This window comes from Pituophis catenifer, unplaced genomic scaffold (genome assembly GCF_029215685.1).
Source record: "Pituophis catenifer annectens isolate HBS135680 unplaced genomic scaffold, rPitCat1.0.hap2 SCAF_2, whole genome shotgun sequence".
NCBI classification, from domain to species: domain Eukaryota; kingdom Metazoa; phylum Chordata; class Lepidosauria; order Squamata; family Colubridae; genus Pituophis; species Pituophis catenifer.
Genome location: NW_027256882.1, coordinates 22396937 through 22417531, shown reverse-complemented (window position 1 = coordinate 22417531; position 20595 = coordinate 22396937). Strand labels below are relative to the sequence as shown.

The 20595-nt window shown below is 41.8% G+C and overlaps 1 protein-coding gene across 1 annotated transcript; it reads right to left on the bottom strand.

Moving 5' to 3' along the window:
* Positions 1–315: 315 nt before the first annotated feature.
* LOC139309993 (vomeronasal type-2 receptor 26-like) lies at positions 316–20313 on the bottom strand. The gene is made up of 6 exons (XM_070934175.1): positions 20231–20313; positions 16977–17061; positions 10448–10687; positions 7193–7426; positions 3005–3113; positions 316–1226 (listed from the first exon to the last, which is right to left on the bottom strand). Exons 1-6 carry the CDS (start codon positions 20311–20313, stop codon positions 316–318), a joined length of 1662 nt encoding a protein of 553 aa, XP_070790276.1.
* Between the last annotated feature and the right edge of the window lie 282 nt (positions 20314–20595).

The following is a 20595-nucleotide window of genomic DNA, read 5'->3' as shown; positions in this document are numbered from 1 at the left end:
ACACTGACTAAGATTCAGTTGTTGAAAGGGGTGTTTTTCCCCCATGAAAAAACAGAAGAAAAACATGCTTTCCTAAAATCTGAAAGGAGGTCAACACTGCCAGACTAAAATTCTATTAACGTCCTCACTTAAAGGCTAATAATGAAGCCCAAAATGTAAATAATACTACCAGACACAGAAACATAAAAACATGGAAATTAGGCTTAAGCAGGAAATCATTTCAAAAAGCAGCCTGATAGTGTTTTCTCCTGAAAAGTACCCAATGGGTGAGAATTATATTGGGTGGGAATTATATCCCCAGAACATCCATCAGCATCACTTTTTTACTTCAATTTTGAACATCAGATGTTCCTTTGTATTCAGATCTGGCCTCAGCAAAATGATGTAACACTTAGGGATGAAGAGGCAACCCAGCAGCCCAGCACTGGAAGCCAAGATGGAGAAGACCTGCACAGCAACCGTGAATTTCCCTTTGGTGCTGAGATAGGTAGGCACAAAGGAGATCCAGACACTGCAAAAGACCAGCATGCTGAAGGTGATCAGCTTGGCTTCGTTGAAGGACCCAGGAAGATTCCTGGCCAGGAAGGCCACTTTGAAGCAAATGGCAGCCTGAAAACCCATGTAACCAAGGGCAACATAAAACATAGTGACAGAGCCTTCATTGCACTGCAGAACAATCTCTCTAGGCTGGGAATACATGTCAGAATCAGGGAATGAAGGAAAGACTCCTAACCAGGTGAAACAAATGACAACCTGGACACTGGAACAAGAAATGATGATGGTGTTGGTCAGACTCTTGCCCAGCCACCCTCTCACTCTGTTTCCTGGCTTTGTGGCCAGGAAGGCCAGCACCACCATGACTGTTTTAGCCAAGACAGAAGACACGGCAATTGAGAAGATGATGCTGAAAATTGTTTGTCGGAGAAGGCAGGTGGTTCTCCTTGGCCGACCAATGAAGAGAAAGGAAGTCAAGAAGCAAAGAAGAAGGGAGACCAGGAGGATATAGGAGAGGTCCCGGTTGTTGGCTTTGACAATTGGAGTTTCTTGGAATTTAATGAAGATTCCCAAGATTAAAACTGTGATTAAGATCAGGAATAGGGCAAAGAAAGTAAGAATAATTCCCAAATACTCTTGATGGGACAAAAAAGTGACAGTTTTGAGGATACATTGATCTCGATGCTTGTTCTGATATTGATTGTCTGGACATCTGGTGCAGTGGTCTGCATCTATAGAGGACAAATGTAATATTTACCATGAATTTATAGGATGGGAGTTAGATTTTGAAATCAGGAAGCCCACATCTGAATTTGTGTGTGAATTCATCTGCAGGGGATGGGAGGCAGAGAGAAAAAATTAGGAGTATGTGTATACCTGTGCTTCTTTGCATTAGTATGTGTCTCAAGTTGATAAAGTGTATCTAGATTAGGGGCAGAATTTGAGAGGAGACAATTCTAGGAAGCAAAAGTGGAGAAGGGACAACCATCTACATCAGGGGGTGTCAAACTTAATTTCATTGAGGACTGCATCAGGGCTATGGTTGACCTGGGAGGGGAGGGTCAGGCGTGGCTGACTGGGTGGGTGTGGCCAGCTTGACACCACTCCCCAAACTGCTAGCATGTTTCCTCTTTGCATTGGGTAGACCAGGCTGAAGCCATGCTAGCCTGAGATTTCCTATTCTCATTGGGTAGACCAGGAGGGCCCCATGGGCTGGATCGCACCACATCACAGGCCAGATGCAACCCATGGGCCTTGAGTTTGACACCCCTGATCTACATTATGTAGGAAGGTTTCTAATGGACTAGGATTAGACAACTTGACAAGTTTGGAATATTCTGGTTTTCCAAACTGGAGTTTGATTTGTCCCATTACCCATTAATTGGAGGATCAGATTGAAATTCAATAGCAATATTGTTCAACTGCAATAGCAGTTTTGAATAGCAGCAATATTGAACAAAATATTGAACAATATTGTTCAATATTGTATTGCTTTCATTTTGTCCCACCAAATCCCAATGGTTAATGATTAAAAAGGGGCAGATAAAGTTGCCTGGTTTTCTCTCTAATCGCCATAATGAGGAGAGATTCCTCTCCGGTAGCAATGTATTCCCCCAAATAGCTACTCCGCAGGAATCACAGATCATGCTTGCCTACTCCTTGGATACTTTGGAGAAAGATGGATAGACAGAAATGTGTCTATCCCGAGTCCACCCTGGAATGGAGGAGATGGCAAGATTACTGAGTAGGTCCTGTGTGAGTTGGCTGTCAGGCCTGGATCCCATCTTTTTCATTGGATCTTCAGGCTTGCCACATTTACTACAGTGGGAAACTGTGATGGGGGGATTGTATGGAGCATGGGTGAAATATACCGGTAGTCATAATAACATTCCTTTCTCAGAAAGTTAAGGACATCTTGCTCTGAACCTGGAGGGTTAGAAGTGGGAGGCATCTCCAGTCAGCATGGTGTTTGGATTGGGATATGTGATGGACTTGTGGGTGTTGGGCAGGGACTTGAACTTTCCTTTGGGTGAGGAGAACCTGGAAGCTTTCAGATTTGGGTTTTCCCAGATGTGCCAATATGACATCTTCAATAAAATGTAACTTTGAGGAAGGTCAAGCCTCGGAGTTTTCTCTCATTGGGGGTGTTACTTGGAACCCAGACATTGGAGATTAATTTATCTCAATGGAGAGCTTCATACTGTAGAAGCAACATCATTCTGTTTGTCATGGTGAAACAATGGGCTGCTTCATGTCACTTCAACTGATCCTTCACAAAGTCACATATGCTTCTTGATAGCTGCTTGGCTTCTTCTACACTTAACCTCTCATTCCAATGCATTCTCCCAGCTCATATTATTGTTATATACTTGATGAAATTAATTCTGATAATTAAATTAATAGTCCCTCCCCCCCAATAGTTAGAAGATTTTAGAAATGTCTTCTTAGAAAAGGTCTGCAGGAACCTTTGCTCCTATCCCAAGGGCTCTTTTGATTCCCATTCACCCACCTTCTTGGGTGGAAATTCTCCCTTCTGCACAAGGGACGCAGTTGTAGCAACAGATTGGTTTTCCTTCCTGAACCACCTTGAAATAGCCAGGTTGACAAGGCTCCACACACTGGGAGTGAGGCAAGGGCTGAAAGTGAGCAGAATTTGCATTCAGAAGCATCTGCAAAACTGATTAGTTATGAAATGAATTATAGTGTTGGAATGGGATTGTCAGGTCCCATAGCTTATCTCATCTCCAGAGAAGAGCAGCAGCGTTGCCTTGGAGACCGGCATTTATGACCTCCTCAGCCTGAGTATCTCATAGTATTTTTATACTTCACGATTGGCTTGGTGATGTATTGGGCTTTGGGAGGGGCTCTGTCTGCACTTTACTGTTTTGAGTGGGAAACTTAATTCCTGCCTAGATCTCTTGCTATCACAATCTTCCAATAAAAGTTTCCTTCTGAAATGGCTTTTGTTTCATGAATACTGCTTTCTTGAGAGGACTGGAGAGGCAGGACCTTACAGGGACCAACAAAAGAGGCAAGTGCAAAATGGATTAGAAGTGGACCATTCTGTTTCTCCTCTGGGCCATGTTGTGGTGGCCACTCCAGAGAATTTTCTAGAAAGTTACTCTTGAAACTGGAAGCATGATAGTCAGACATGCTTCCATTTTGGAGGACTGTCTCTGGAAGGCTGTCAGAGAAACTTTTGGAAAAACAGATCATATGGAGGAGAAATTACAATACTGAAATTCTTCAATATGATGGGTTTTGCACTTTTCTTCTACCAAATAAGGTCAAATTCTTGAATGTATACATGTCCAAATGAACATGAGTAACTCAATTGAATTTACTTCTCCCCTCCTCTTAAATTCTACTTACATTTCCCTCCATCTCCACATTTTTTCCCTCTATGTCCTCAGACCAAAGTCTTCTACTTTATAAGTCATAAAGCATCTTTTCCTTTGCTGGTTATAAATGAAAGAATATAATTCTGAAGCATGAATTTGAAGGCAGTCGGTCTTATATATAGTTTCGGATGGTGGGGTACATTGATTGAGATGTTGGACAAAAGTACAGTGTTTCTCCAGAAATAAGACCCTGTCTTATATTTTTTTAAACCCCAAAATCAGCGCTTGGCCTTATTTTTGGTGAGGTCTTATTATTTTGGAGTGTGTGTAGCAAGACGGGGCTCCTCTTGCTGATTTCCAGCTCTGTCTCCCTAAGCCTAACTAGAGGAAATGGCGAGGACTGTCTGTGCATGTACTTTTATATTTTTGGGGAGGACTTATTTTTTTGGGGCGGGGGGCTTATTTTAGTGCATGCGCTCAAAAACCTGATTGGACTTATTATCAGGGAATGTCTTATTTTCAGGGAAACACGGTAAAGAGATGGGACACCTCTTCCTCTACCTGATTGAGCCACTGAGGGCTCGTGATAGCTTCCTTGTTGATGCTGAATTTGACTCCAATGGTTCCTTCTCTGTCTAGACTCCCAAATTTCACTCTGGTGGTCGACTTATTAGGAAACAACACCCAGTTCACAATGTCAAAGTCAGCCATCAAATCTCCATTTCTATCCAAATACATTCCTTCTATGGTGTTGTTGTAGATCTGAGGATTCTTCAGGAAATGGTGAAGCTACAGAATATAAGGAATGAGGTTTTTACACAAATGAAATCATGTAAACAAGTTGATGTACAGAGATATAAGGAATTTGGCTAATTGAGCTGCAGCCCGTTTCCTTCTCAGGACAATCTGCATAGATTTATCCTTCAGGTACCAATTCCGGATGTTTTCTTTCCAACATCTGGCATTCCCAACTAGCTCATATTTTCTTGTTTTCTGGTTTTATTTCTCCCCTTAGTTCTCTTGAAGATAAGCAGATGGCAGAAGGGCAGGAGAAGGGAAATCCATTACCTACAAATATATTTGCTTACATTATCTGTTGCTTATCCATGAGTTTTCCCCTCCTCCCTGAGATGTCCTGCATAGCTATAAATACATCGTTTTGTCTACAGATATTTATCTTAACATTATTTGGAGAGTTTCTTCTGTGCACATTGAATAACAAACAACGCAGTCAGCTTTCATTATTTATTTTGGGTCCTGTGTTTTGATTCCACAAGAGAGATAGATTAACAGAGTTGGAAGGGACCTTGTAGGTCATCTAGTCCAACCCCCTACCCAAGCAGGAGACCCTACACCATTTCTGACAAATGGCAGTCCAATCTCTTCTTGAAGGCTTCCAATGATGGAGTTCCCACAACTTCTGAAGGCAAGCTGTTCTACTGATTGATTGTTCACACTGTCAGAAAATGTCTCCTTATTGTAGAAGACACAGCATCAGTTTGTACAACTCAGTCCTGGAAATATAATGATTTAATAACTAAGTTGGAAGGGACCTTGGAGGTCTTCTAGTCCAACCCCCAGCTTAGGCAGGAAACCTATAACACTTCGGAGAAATGGTTAATTAATCTCTTCTTATAAACTTCCTGTGTTATGAATTGGCTTTCGGAAATTGGGAAGCAAATGTCAATATTTATAATTGACTCTTCCATCTGCTCGTTATCTGAAGAAAGCTTGAACACTGATTCTGAGGGAAAGCTTGAATATTGATTCTGGCCCAGAAACTTGTGAATGAGATTTCACAGAACCAGGGCTGTAGAACAACTCAGTTTACGTAGGTAAAACCTGGCTAGAAAGAATGTGCACATAAAAGCCTACGAAAAAGAAAAAGACACATTGTACCTTTACAGGGAGGATATCTGAGAAGTGGGTGTGGCTCACTGATGACGCCTTAAAAGGCAGAAATAGCTATCTGAGTCTCCCAGAGAGCAACACAGAGTTGCAGTTTGTCAACAGAAAAAAACAAAAAGCCCTGAAGCTTGTGAATGAGATTTCACACAACCAGAGCTGCAAAACAACTTAGTTTACGTAGGTAAAACCTGGCTAGAAAGAATATGCACATAAAAGCCTACGAAAAAGAAAAAGACACATTGTACCTTTACAGGGGGAATATCTGAGAAGTGGGTGTGGCTCACCGACGAAGCCTTATAAGGCAGAAATAGCTATCTGAGTCTCCCAGAGAGCAACACAGAGTTGCAGTTTGTCAACAGAAAAAAAAAAAAAAAGCCCTGAAGCTTGTGAATGAGATTTCACACAACCAGAGCTGCAAAACAACTTAGTTTACGTAGGTAAAACCTGGCTAGAAAGAATATGCATATATATATATATATATATATATATATATATATATATATATATATATGTGTGTGTGTGTGTGTGTGTGTGTGTGTGTGTGTGTGTTTGTGTGTGCGTGCGAGCCCCCACAATCTGGGTCCTCATTTGACCTATCTTAGAAAGGATGGAAGGCTGAGTCAACCTTGAGCCTGGTGAGATTCAAACTTACAGTAATTGCAGGCAGCTGAATGTTAATAACAGGCTTTAGTCTGCTGTGCTACCATCAGCTCTATATATATATGAAAGAGGAGGACAAGGGATCTTATGAAAGAAAATGATTCATAAAAGGTATTTTTTTCTCAATGTATATGACATTTCTCAAAGAGTGTTTCATGATATTCATCATCTAGATGTCGCCCTTAGCAACATACATGGAACCGATAAGGAAATACCTGCCATGGTTGAATGTTTTCAACTTTCACCTTGTCTTTTCTCTCCATCCTTGTCCTCTGGGATTGGGGTGAATTGACCATATTTAAGGCATGTGCCACAATCTGGATGGCATTGTAAGTTAAAGAGCTATCTAGAGAAAAGATGCTGTCAATCTTCTGCTTTGGTAGAGTTTCCAAGTTCTCTTTCTCTGTACACCTTGTCCAGCCTTTCACAGACAAGGCAGGCTTCCCATATGAACAGTGAAATTTCTTAGTCATAAATCCTTTCATAAAAAGATAGAAATCCATATCGTCAAATTTGGCCTTTTGGCTGGTCTGGATAAGAAAAGAAAAAATAATATGGGTGTATCTGAAAGAGAAACTATTATATGATAATTCAATGGTGAGATCCCACAAAGCGGTTGTGATCCAAACTTTCCCTTCAATAGGCTTTCGCAAGGAATTTAATATCTTTTCTAGGAAAAAGGCTCCCTCGATGAACGTAAACTCTGAGTAATAAATGAATACATTGATTTGGGCCCACAGGTTGAAAACAGAAATCAGATGCTTGAAGTTCTCATCTTTTAATAATACGATTTGTGAAAAAACAACACAGATGCCATTCTGAGCCAGCACGGGAATGAAGGTCCTAATGAAATGTTCTCCATTATCGGTGTCTGCAGCAAAGACGCCAATGAATGTCCATCGAAAATACAGCAGCAATTTAACAATCCCCAGGTTTTGAGCACCTTCCTTGGGGACGGTCTGGTAGAAAAAAGGTAACTGAGTTTTATCACTCAGGACCGGTGAAATAAAAGTGTAGCTGATCTGGAGGGGAAAAAAAGGAGATTTATGTTTTATTTGGGGGTTTTTACTATTCTGCTCTATGGAGTAGAGAGTTGGTCTCTGACAGAAAACCAGTTGAAGAAATGAGAAGCATTTGAAATGTAGATTTACAGACGGCTGTTACGTATAAACTGGGTTAACAATAATCACAAATGAGGAGGTGATAAGCCACCTGGGAAAGCAAAGGGAAATCATCAAAGCCATTAAAAAGTGAACGTTAAAATATTTTGGACACATGACGCGACACGCAGAAAAATATGGCATCCTTCACTTAATCCTCCAGGGAAAGATTGAAGGCAAACGACGTCCAGGCAGAAGAAGAACATTGTGGCTTCAAAACCTAATGGACTGCTTTGGACAAAACTCAGCAGCATTTTTTCATGTGGCTGTTGACAAAAATAGGATTTGCCCACATGATCACCAATGTCCGATGACGGAAATGGCAGAAGAAGAAGACTTATTAGATCCTGAAAAGATAATGTCAGAGCTTAGGTAGTGGCTGGAATATTCCAGCCTACTTGGTGGATTTAATAGGGGATCAGAAATGCAGAAAACGTAACTGTCAACAATGGATGTTAAGAAGAAATCCAGATTTCATTTTCTGAAAAGCTGATGCTTCCTCAGAGCCTGCATAGTGCAAGATCTGAGCAACGTGAAATATTACAAGTCAATATTTATTTTCAATTTCAATTTAATTATGGTTGTAACAATATTTGTTCTTGTCTCTCTGGGAGACTGAAAGATGACATTTCATTTTCATTCATTTCATTTTATTTTATTAAATTTGTATACTGCCCTACTCCCGAAGGACTCAGGGCGGTGAACAGCCATAAAATAAAACATATAGATACAAAATTTAAAATAGAGATAAAACACATTAAATAAATTTGGCTGAACCATTTTAAAACCCCAATAATTTAAAACCAAATTTAAAATTCCCATTTAAAAAGAGGAAAAGTTTAGATCAGGCCAGCTTGATGAAATAGTAACGTCTTAAGCGCGTGATGGAAGGTACGCAGATCCGGAATCCTCCGTATCTCCGGGGGGAGCTCGTTCCAGATCGTCGGTGCCCCCACAGAGAAGGCTCTCCCCCTGAGGGCCGCCAGTCGACATTGTTTGGCCGACGGCACCTGGAGGAGCCCCTCTCTATGGGAGCGTACTGGTTGGTGGGAGGCTATTGGTGGCAGCAGGCGGTCCCGCAAATAGCCAGGTCCTAAGCCATGGAACGCTCTGAAGGTGATAACCAAAACCTTGAAGCGCACTCGGAAGACCACCGGGAGCCAGTGCAGCTCGCGCAGGAGAGGCGTTACATGGGAGCGCCACGTTGCTCCCATCACCACCCGCGCGGCCGCACTCTGCACTAGTTGGAGCCTCCAAGTGCTCCTCAAGGGGAGCCCCATGTAGAGAGCATTACAGTAGTCCAAACGGGAGGTGACGAGGGCATGAGTGACCGTGTGTAACGAGTCCCGATCCAGAAAGAGACGCAACTGGCGGATCAGGCGGACCTGATGAAAAATCCTCCCAGTCACGGCCGTCAAGTGCTCTTCTAAAGACAGCTGTGAATCCAGGAGGACACCCAAGTTGCGAGCCCTTTCCGTGGGGGCCAATGCTTCACCCCCAATAGTCAGTGATGGCACCAGCTGACTATATCGGGACGTCGGAAACCACATCCACTCGGTCTTGGATGGGTTGAGCCTGAGCCTTTTTCTCCCCATCCAGATCCGTATGGCCTCCAGGCACCGGGACATCACTTCAAGGGCATTGTTGGGGTGGTCTGGGGTGGAGATGTACAGCTGGGTGTCGTCAGCGTACTGATGGTACTCCACCCCAAAACCACGGATGATTTCACCCAGCGGCTTCACATAAATGTTGAACAAAAGGGGCGAAGGGACTGATCCTTGTGGCACCCCACATATAAGGGGCCTCGGGGTCGACCTCTGCCCCCCTGTCAACACAGACTGCAACTGGTCTGAGAGAAAGGAGGAGAACCACCGTAATACGGTGCCTCCCACCCCCAACTCTTCCAACCGGTGCAGCATGATACCATGGTCGATGGTATCAAAAGCCGCTGAAAGATCTAATAGAACCAGGACAGAGGAAAAACCTCTGTCCCGAGCCCTCCAGAGATCATCCACCAACGTGACCAATGCCGTTTCCGTGCTGTACCCAGGCCTGAAACCCGACTGGAATGGATGTAGATACGTCGTTTCATCCAGGTACTGGGGAAACTGTCGTGCAACCACACTCTCAACAACCTTCGCCACAAAGCGAAGGTTGGAGACTGGACGATAGTTAGCCAATATTGCCGGGTCCAGCGAAGGCTTCTTGAGGAGAGGTCTCACCACCACCTCTTTCAAGGCAGCGGGAAAGACACCCTCGCCCAATGAAGCATTTATAATCCCCTGGAGCCAGCCTCGCGTCACCTCCCGGGAAGCCAGCACTAACCAGGAGGGGCACGGGTCCAACAAACATGTGGTCACATTCAGTCTACCCAGAATCCTGTCCATGTCCTCAGGGGTCACAGAATCAAACTCATCCCAGATAACATTCTCAGGACCTGCCTCCGTCATCCCCGCTGGATCTACCCAGTCGGAGTCCAGATCTTCCCGAATCTGAGTGATTTTGTCATACAGATACTGAACAAAATCCTCGGCTCTTCCCTCCAAGGGGTCCTCCCTCGTTTCCTGATGGAGCAGGGAGCGGGTCACCCTAAACAGGGCGGCCGGGCGGTTATCTGATGATGCAATAAGAGCAGCAAGATAAGTGCATTTCGCTGCTTTTATCGCCACTAGGTAATTCTTAATATGAGATCTTACCAGTGTCCCATCAGATTCAGTACGACTGGCCCTCCAACTACTCTCTAGGTGTCTTTTCCGGTGCTAAAGATTAAATTAAATTAAAGATTAATTCTTCATCTTAATCCGTGCTTAATTAACATTTCTAAGGAGAATATCTTTTTGAACTGCTCTGGAATAAACTTGCAGCCATTCACTGGCTCTATACCTGTGGGATTTTGTAGATGCCCAATATGGCAGCCATGAGGATGGATATGTCAGAGTTGGTCTCTTCCAGGAGAACCAGCATGTTTCTCTTCCTTCCGCAGCTGTAGTTGGGAACATTGGCCTCTCCAGTCGAAAGCAAATCCAACAGACCATCCAAAGTCATTATTCTGTCTCGAAAGTTGTCATGGAGGTTATAACCCAGGGTGAGGTTGGGCAAGAGAAGAGGATCTTTGTTGATTTCCTGAATGGCAAAAAGGAAGGACAGAATTTTCCAGTACAACACACCTGTTTTCCTGAAAAGATACATGGATTTTTCCATGATGTTACATTCAGTCAAATCACCAACCTAGAACTAAGGAGAAATTTCCTGACAGTGAAAGCAATTAACTGGTGGAAGGGCTTCCTTCCCGAAGTTGTGGATGCTCCTTCACTGGAGGTTTTTAAGAAGAGATTGGACCGGAATGGTATAAGGTCTCCTGCTTGCACAGGGGATTAGACTAGAAGTCCTCCAAGATCTTCCCATCCAACTCTGTTATTCTGTTAATGCATTTCATATGTGCTATTGTGACTGCACAGGTTTTTGTCCCCAAAGTTCCTCTTCTCTACTTAGATTATTTGAAAGTCAAAACAGACACACTCCAGACAATCTGGGCACTGTTGTCACTTGCACTATTCGCTCAACCTCAGTTTGAGAAGTCAAAAAACATCCCAGGAAAAGTAGGCTTCCGGTTTGACTTCCGTCGCTGTCAGACGGTCCCTTGGGACCGCCAGCCCCGTCGCCCGTAAAGAGCCACCTTTACAGCTGAAAGGTGGCTCGAAAAACTCCATTTCCATAAGGAAATGTGAGATAGAGCAGGTGAGGGCAGGTAGAACCCTCTGCGAAGTCCCCAGAGTTTTTCTTTTACTCTTGGGGACAAAGCAGGATGAGGCTCCCTATTTCCTTCGCTGCTGCTCCGGGCTTCGGGAGACCTCTGCCTTTTGCAGAGCCAGGCGACGAGATCAAACCTTTCAACGAAAAACAACAGATTGCTTAATTAAAGAGGATGAGATCTGGACTTGGGACTCTAAATTGCAAGTATTTTTAACGATTTTATAAGCATTTCTAAGTGAAGGAAAAAAAAAAGCTTAAAATGGCAACCGCTGAGGCTTGAGAAGTAGCTGAAAGTGAAAGTCCTTCCGTAACAAGTTACAAAGTAGCAGAACAAACAGTGCTGGCTAGAATAGAGAAAAGAAAAATTTCTATTCTAAGTTTCTTTTTTTCTTGGAGATTTGATATTGATCTTGTTTGGAGAGAAGTTCTCTTTCTTTAAAAAGAGTTTGTCTGTGTGGCAGGATCGAGTTAAAATTAACAAAGCCAGACAAACAAGCAGCGGGGGGGGGGATTTCCCCCATTTACAATTATGTGAACAAGTTTTGAGTTTATAGACTCAGAAGAATGGTTTTAATTTAAAAGAATTTGTTTTGAAGGAAATGGCAAGACATGACGAGATTGTGAACCAGAATTTTGAAAAATTTAAGCAGGAAATTAAAGAATTCATACAATTAAAGTATGATAACTTACAACGAAAGATTGTAACAGTGACTAATGCTTTTTCAGAAATAGTTATAAAGATGGATACAAATATCAAGTTATTAGAGTCTAAAATGGAGGAAGTTGATGATAAGATTTATAATTTGAACAAGAAAATACAAAGAATGGAAAATGATTTGATAAATATTCAAGACAATAGCTCTGAAGTAAAGTCTAAAAAGGAAGCTGATCATGAGACTTACAATGCAGAAAATATAAAACAAGGGATTGAAAAAGAAGTTACAATGATGCAATACAGGCTCACGGAATTTGCGGTTAGAATGAGAGGGTTACAGGAAAATAATAGAGATGATTGAAGAAAAATATCTGCTGAAGTTCTGGCTGGGATTTTAAAGATTCATCCAGAGGAGGTATCTTGTCAGATTGACAAGGCCTATAGAATAAATTCTTGGCTTGCAAAGCAAAGGCAATTGCCTAGAGATGTGGTGATTTATTTTACAGATAAAGAAATAAGAAATGATATTGTGCAAAAATCTTTTAATTCCACTCTACAATTGTATGGAAGAAATATCTGGATATATAAAGAGTTGCCGCCCAAGATATTAAAAGATAGAAAGAAATTCAGATTTTTGGTGACTGAGCTAAAGAAACAAAACATCTCATTCAGGTGGGATGTCCCAGTTGGCATAATATTGAGATATCAAGGAGAAAGATACCAACTAAATACTGTTGAAAAAGCGGAAGAATTTTACTATAAGGTTCTTAAATTGGGTTCAACATCTTCATGTATAATACATGATTGGAATAAAGAAAAGCAAAATCAACAAGAGATAGAAATTCAGGATAAGCAGAATGAGATGGAAGTAATGGAAAAACAACAAGTTACAGAGGACTTTGTAGATGAGCCGCTTCTGGATTCTCCTTCAGAGGTTACAGCTGGACTATTTATAAATACAAGAGAGGCGGCTTTGAATTCTAATCTGATGATTTATCAAGTTACAGATCAGCATAGAAATCAATCAGTTGACATACAACTCATAGAAAAGAAACCAGAATGGAGACTTAAGCCACAAAAGCAAAACCAACAAGATCAAGTTATAGATCAGCATGAAAACCAAATAGTTGATAGACAATTTATAGAAAGGAAATCAGGATGGAGATCTAACCCACAAAAAGTCAAGAAAAGAAGAAGCAGGTCTTACAAAAACAAAAACTTTTAAACTAAACAACAGTGCAATGCCAGTTATTTAAGAGATGATTGAATATATGAAAAGATAGCTGAGGCAAAGTATTGATTTATATTATCCTGAGGAGAGTGACAGACCTCTGCAGTGCTGTACTTTTGGGATGTGAAAAGGGCCTTAAACTGAATGGATTGGAATTATCTATTTTGGATTCTTTGATAAATGTATTACGTTTATGCTGAGCTACAAGGCAAGAGTGTTATGGGATTGGGGCACGCAGAAGATCTGGTTGTTACCCTATTACGGTGGTTGGAATTAATAATTTAGATGAAAGACACTACTATAGACACTATATGGAATACAAATATAAAGTCACTCGGGTGGTTGTTTTTTATATATCAAGACATCTATTGTTGATGGGGGCAGATGGTAATTGAAGATACCGAACATACTGTTGGAATTAGGATGTGATGTTACCCTAATATGGGTGATGGAGTTAACAATCCATCTGAAAGACACTACAGAAGATATTATATGGATTACAACCTTAAAGTCATTTGAGGATTTTATTTATATAAGGGAATACTTCTTAGTGGTGTGGGCAGAAGAATAAAGATATTAAGAACTATTATGTATGGTAGTCCTGTAGGAAAGTGGGTGGAGATAGGTTAGCTTATTGATTGCTAAGTTGAAGAAAAGGGATATTATGTTTAGATATGAATATATGTAAAAGATTTGAGTTAAGACATATATCTATGGGGGTGGAGGAAATGGGCAGACTATGAATTGAATAAATGTTAAATTAGGATCTATTATATAGTTTTATAGTGGAAGGTTGCTTTGAAATGTCATATTAATATACAAAAAAGATTTGATTTAAGAGATATATGTATAGGGGAGGAGAAAAAGAGTAGATTATGAGTAGAAATTGTTAAATTGGGGGATATAATAATATTACTATGCTAAATTAGGAGTTATTATATAATGTTATAGTAGAATGTTATTTTGAAATGTATAATATAAGGGGGATATAATAATATTATTAGAAAGAAAGGGTCAGCATATGGGGGATGGAGCAAGAGGATGGTAAAGTATTATATAATCTGTTATGAATTTGGGTTTTACTTTGAAGAAGCCACAGGGGGAGGGGAGGGCGAGGGGGGGTTAGGGAGGAGGGGGGGAAAGGGGGAAAATTTGTATTTGAAAAACTTTTTCAATTAAAAAAAAAAAACATCCCAGGAAAAGATTTTGGCAAACCATGTCTCAAAATGTAGTTCAGAAATCTGCATGGACCTCACCATGTAGGAACCAGGATTTGAGATTCCCTCAAAGGGCCAGTACACATTATGCAATAGCATTGTAGTTTCCTGCCTACTGTAGCAACACCAGATGCTAATAATAATAATAATATATTTATGTGCCACCCATCTCATCCAAAGGGGCCTCTGATAGAGAGCTATCTTCTAGGAAAGACTCAGAAAAGAAATCAGCCTTTTCTCTCAATTGACCAATTAGAGCCTCCTGTCCTTTTCTTTGATGGCCATGCTGAGACCATAACCATGACTTCCCAAGCTAATCACCTTGAAAGATGAAAACAAGTTGTCCATGTAGAGATCAGTTGGACAAGGGTGCTGCACATTAAAGCTTGCTTTTGTTTCATCTGCTGAATGTGTTCCACTTCATGCTGTTTGTATACAGATGTGATTGTCGATCTAACTAACTAATTAACCTCACTCTGTTAAGGACCTAGGAGTACACATCTCAAATGATCTAAGCCCTAAAGCTCACTGTAACTGCATTGCCAAAAAGACATTAAGAGTTGTTAACCTAATTTTGCGAAACTTCTTATTGAATTGTTAACTAGGGCATACAAAAGTTTTGCCAGACCAATTCTCGAATACAGCTCGTCTGCCTGGAATCCACACTGTATATCGGACATTAATACAATTGAGCGAGTCCAGAGGTATTTCATGAGAAGAGTCCTCCACTCCTCTGCTCACAACAGAATACCTTATGCCACCAGGCTTGAAATTTTGGGCTTGGACAACCTAGAACTACGCCGACTGTGGTCTGACCTAAGCATAGTAAACAAAATTGTCTGCTACAACGTCCTACCTGTCAATGACTACTTCAGCTTCAACCTCAATAATACACAGGCAAACAATAGATACAAACTTAAGGTAAACTGCTCCAAACTCGATTGCAGAAAATACGACTTCAGCAACAGAGTGGTCAATGCCTGGGATGCACTACCTGACTCTGTGGTTACTTCCACAAAACCCCAAACCTTTAACCTTAAATTGTCTACCGTGGACCTCACTCCATTCCCAAGAGGTCTGTATGGGGGCATTCATAAGCGCACCAGCGTGCCTACCATCCCTGTCCTACCATCCCCATTTATTTGTACTTATCTCCTTTGTTAATGTCTATGTTTGACAAACTAAATAAAATAAAAAAATAAAATAAAATAAACCTCACTGCCTTCCTCCGTCCCCATTTTTCCTCAAAGGAATCGTAACATAATATCAATCAACATCATGAGACTTACTGATGAACCTTTTTAGAAGGACTCAAACTGAAATTCTTCAGCTCAGGTTCTACAATATTTGTTGCAGAGAAGAGCCCACCGATGAGATGATCTCCTGGCCTGTAATGATTGAGTGGGTCTCTTGCATCCCTTTCCAAAGTTAAGAAGCACTTGGTGCCAAGAATCCCACAGGCTGCCTGGGGTAACAAAAGCTCCATCAGAAGCAGAAGCAGTGGGTTCATTTTTGGGTTAGCCAAAGGAATTCCCTGCCTTGCATCTGATCTCAGAATCAGGAGAGCAGAAGCATTTGGAGACGTTGAAAGCAGATTGCTGCAAGACTGACTTTTCTAATATAATATGAAGTCCAGAGAGAACTTCCCCAATGATGGAAACTGGACCAATGCAGAAGCAGAGCTCCTGGTGTCCATGAAGCTCAGTCCAGCTTTCCACGGTGACAAGACAACTTATACACTAATTTTCCTGATTCTGAATGTGTTGCTGCTGAGGCTGTTGACCTCCTTCAGACAATTTCCAGAGGGAAAAAGAATCCCTTGACATTTAGCAAGAAGGCAAGAAAGAAATCACTATCATTCTAATAATTAGCTGGGGAAGTAGGAGTTTTGCAAAGTCCTCCCTGCAGGGAGAACTGGGATCCGACTGAAAAAGTCCCAATGTAACTCAACGTAGTGGATTCCCAGAAAGCATCCACAACCAAATTGTTCTGTGGGCATTTGGGACACCTATCATTCTGCTGGGATGATTTCCAATTGTTTTTCTTTTATGCTATTATATGTGACTGGTTTGTTTTATAAAGTTGTGCGTTTGATATGATAAATTTACTGTTTTCTTAATGTGGAGTTTTGAACATTATGATGCTGATGTGGCCTTAGACTTACTGTGCATTCCATATTATTCAGAACATTATGTTTTATGGTGGATCCTTTATTTTTTTATTGTGAGCTGTTATGCATCTGTCTGGAATTGAATGCAAACAAATCAAATAGATGTCCAGATGTCCATCCATCCATCTATCCATCCATTCGTGCAAATCATGAATGTTGATTGTCCCTAGTAATGGTTCCATCCAGGAAAGAAGATTCCAAAAAAACCTAATCCTTTCCTTTCCTTTCCTTTCCTTTCCTTTCCTTTCCTTTCCTTTCCTTTCCTTTCCTTTCCTTTCCTTTCCTTTCCTTTCCTTTCCTTTCCTTTCCTTTCCTTTCCTTTCCTTTCCTTTCCTTTCCTTCCCTTCCCTTCCCTTCCCTTCCCTTCCCTTCCCTCCCCTCCCCACCTCTTTCCTCTCCTGCCCTTCTTTCCTGTACGTATCTTTGTCAACTTTCATCCACTCCATCAAAAGTTTCACTCCAACAGTGAATCTGATGGAAGAAAAATCTGCTGTCAACTCAGAAAGAATCTCTGGCCTGCTCTTGAGTTTCCATTGGCAAGGGGGATGGGAAAACTAACTCTGTAGTTGCGGTGAGGCAGTATGTAAGTCAAAACAAAAGCACATTCCAGCCATATCTCTGTTAAGGCTGTCTCCATGGTTATCCACAGTGGCCAGAGAGGATGATCTCTACAATCCGCAAAATTGCTTCGATGGAGAATGTGACTGATGACACACCTTAGGGGGAGGGGGAAAACAGGGTCAGAGCTGGAACGTAAATTACGTAGGGTCAGAGTTGGCTTCACTTGGAACGTGCTGACATGAAGCTCCTAATAAATAATTGGATTTCTTTTGAAGCTTGGCTCGAGGCTCATGATTTAATTAGGGCATCGGTTGGAATCCTGAGATCTGCTTTATGGTAAATGCTATTTTGCTCTTTTCAAATACTGAAAAATACACCAAATTTCCTGTGGATCACCCTTCAAACATCAACTGAGATGACAGCATAGCTAAGATTTATTTATTTATTTATTTATTTATTTATTTATTTATTTATTTATTTATTTATTTATTTATCAAATTTCTATACCGCTGTACTCCCGAAGGACTCAGGGTGGTGAACAGCCAAGATAATACAAACATTAAAAGTCCATTAAAATTATTAAATATTTTGGCCGAAAACAAATTTAAAACACCCAATTTACAAAACAAATTAAACGATTTAAAAATTTAAAAGGGAGAATTAGGCCAGGCCAGCCTGCTGAAATAAAAATGTTTTGAGAACACGACAAATCGTGCAGAGATCCAGGATCCTATGTATCTCTGGGAGGAGCTCGTTCCAGATGGTAGGTGCCCCCACAGAGAAGGCTCTCCCCCTGGGGGCCGCCAGTCGACACTGTTTGGCCGACGGCACCCTGAGAAGCCCCTCTCTATGTGAGTGTACTGGTCGGTGAGAGGCTATTGGTAGCAGAAGGCGGTCTCGTAAATACCCTGGTCAGATGCCATGGAGCGCTCTAAAGGTGGTAACCAAAACCTTGAAGTGCACCTGGAAGACCACCAGGAGCCAGTGCAGCTCACGCAGGAGGGGGGGTCACATGGGAGACCCACGCCGCTTCCATAACCACCCGCACGGCCGCATTCTGGACCATCTGGAGCCTCCGGGTGCTCCTCAAGGGGAGCCCCATATAGAGAGCATTGCAGTAGTCCAGGCAGGAAGTAACGAGAGCATGAGTGACCGTATTTAACGAGTCCTGATCCAGAAAGGGACGCAACTGGTGAATCAGGAGGACCTGATAAAAAGTCCCCCTGGCCACAGCCGTCAAGTGCTCTTCCAAAGACAGCCGTGAGTCCAGGAGGACACCCTTCTTCTTTTGCCCTCAATCGTTCCCAGCATTAGGCTCTTCTGCAGTGAGTCCTTCCTTCTCATTAGGTGGCCAAAGTATTTGAGTTTCATCTTCAGGAACTGGCCTTGCTTGAAACCAGACAACTATAACAGGTGAGGAAAGGGAAGGCCTTGGAATGTAAGGGAGGCTTGGGAAGGAAATTTGGAATGCAAGTGTGTCAACTGGAAGTCTGAGACGGATCCAATATCTCAAGGTCACCAGCTGGGGAAGTCTGAGGCAGATAGACTGTTCCCAAAACAAAGAAAGTGCAAATTCATGGTGGACAATGGACAAAGGGAGGTCCAGGGGGGGAAAGGGAAGTTTTCCTATGCTATTTTGACAGGAAATCATTAGAACTGGCTTTTCTCCTGTACCTACATGGAATCTTCAGTAATGTTACCTTATTTTTCGGAGTATAAGATGCACTCCCTCCCCATCAAAGAGGTTGATAACTGGGATGCGTCTTATACTCCAAATGTAGCTCAACCCACCTGCCGCCCCCCACCCTTCGGCCTCAGCACGTACTCTTCCTGGCTGCAGAGATTGCCACAGACAATGGCTCTTGTTTTCAACCTCCAAATGCTCCGTTTGAGAGCCGTTCAAGGCAGTGGGGATTGCCAAAACACATCGCTAGTGATCGCTGCCTGTGCACATTGTGTTTTCGGCCTCTGCATCGTGTTTTAGGCTTCAGCATGCCCCATTTTTGGCTTCTGCAAATCATGTTTTTGGGTAGTGATGGGCGGTGATGTGCTTTTTACGATCCCCGCAGCCATGAACAGCTCTCAAATGGAGCGTTTGGAGGCTGAAAATGAAAGGCACGGAGCCCAAAATGGCAACCCATTTTGCCAAAGTTACTGCCTTGTCTTACTGCTTCCACGCTTCACCTACTTTACTAAGTGGGGCTCCCTCTGACAATCAGCTGTGCTTTTTAAGCTGTTTATCAGCCCCAGTGCGCGCTCACAACCAGCCAACTAATCTGTGCTAAAGCTGACCAGGCTAAGGATGCTAGCCAGATGAATACTTGGTAGGCAGAGGCAGAATTTTTTTTCCCCTATTTTCCTTCCCAAAAACTAAGGTGCCTCTTATACTCCGGAGCATTTTATACTCCAAAAAATATGGTATACTCTTGGTAAAAAAATGTCCAAGGAGTTTTTTTGCTGTCTAACCCAATGGAAAAATTGACAACTGCATTCTAAGTAACTGACTGACTGACTCACTGACTGATTGACTGACTGACTGAAGTTGATGTAGATGGGATGTTCAGTTGCCTTTTTGTTTTATAACTACATGAAATTAGTGTAGATATAGAGTGAAAGGCAGGGCAAGCATATCATTGACTGGGCGTCTTGGATTCTGGGAATCCTGAATTATGCCTACTTTATCACTTTATGGCTGAAGGCTGTACAATTTAAAGCTTTGTTTTTACTTTGTATCTTGTTGCAAAAATGTATGTAAAACTTGTTGGTTTGAGAGCGGTTGGGCTTGAGGCGAAAAAATATTCCTGAGCATCTTTTTTTTGGTCAGAAGTAAATATTTTATTATTATCTCCATCCTCAGGGTGTTTTATTGGGCCTTGCATACCAGCCCTGAATCCAGAGATTTGGAATGTTTCCAAAAATTTTCTTTCTTGTGCAATAGATTCTCTTTTCCAATTTCATTTTGGAAAAAAAAAATGTGTAGGTATCTTCAGTGCTTAGCCATCCTTTCCCCTTTCAATCAAATATTTCCTATCCTGCCAACCCAATCAGGGTTTCTTGGTCAATTCATTGCTTTGCTTACATAATCTCTCCTGTCACCTTTCTCTTTGCAAGCAGGAACATCATACCACCATCTCCCACACAATCCTGGCCTCTTAGTTCCATTGTGGGGTCTATTAGTCTCAACTCTCCACTGATAAGGCTCCCGCCTCCCACTCAACCCACTATGGAGGAATGGCTGGTGAATTTGGTAGAATAGTTGAAATGGATAAATTAACTTCTTTGATTAGAGAAAGGAAATTATCTACATTAATTGATATCTAGAAGCCTCTTATACATTTCTTCATAAAAAAATGCCAATAGAGAATATTTGTTGTTCAGGATTGAAATGAGGGATCCTTGGTTCCCTCTGAGCTTTCTTGCTTTCTTGCAGATGTTTCATGACCC

Bases quoted from the DNA above. Each gene is read 5' to 3' on its own strand.
- LOC139309993 (XM_070934175.1), bottom strand. From the start codon at position 20,313: ATGGAACTAAGAGGCCAGGATTGTGTGGGAGATGGTGGTATGATGTTC. The intron at 7,427-10,447 runs GTATAGAGCCAG...TTTCCCCTCCAG, and splicing joins GCATCTACAAAATCCCACAG to ATCAGCTACACTTTTATTTC. The intron at 3,114-7,192 runs GTATTATTAAAA...CCTCACTCCCAG, and splicing joins GTGTTGTTTTTTCACAAATC to TGTGTGGAGCCTTGTCAACC.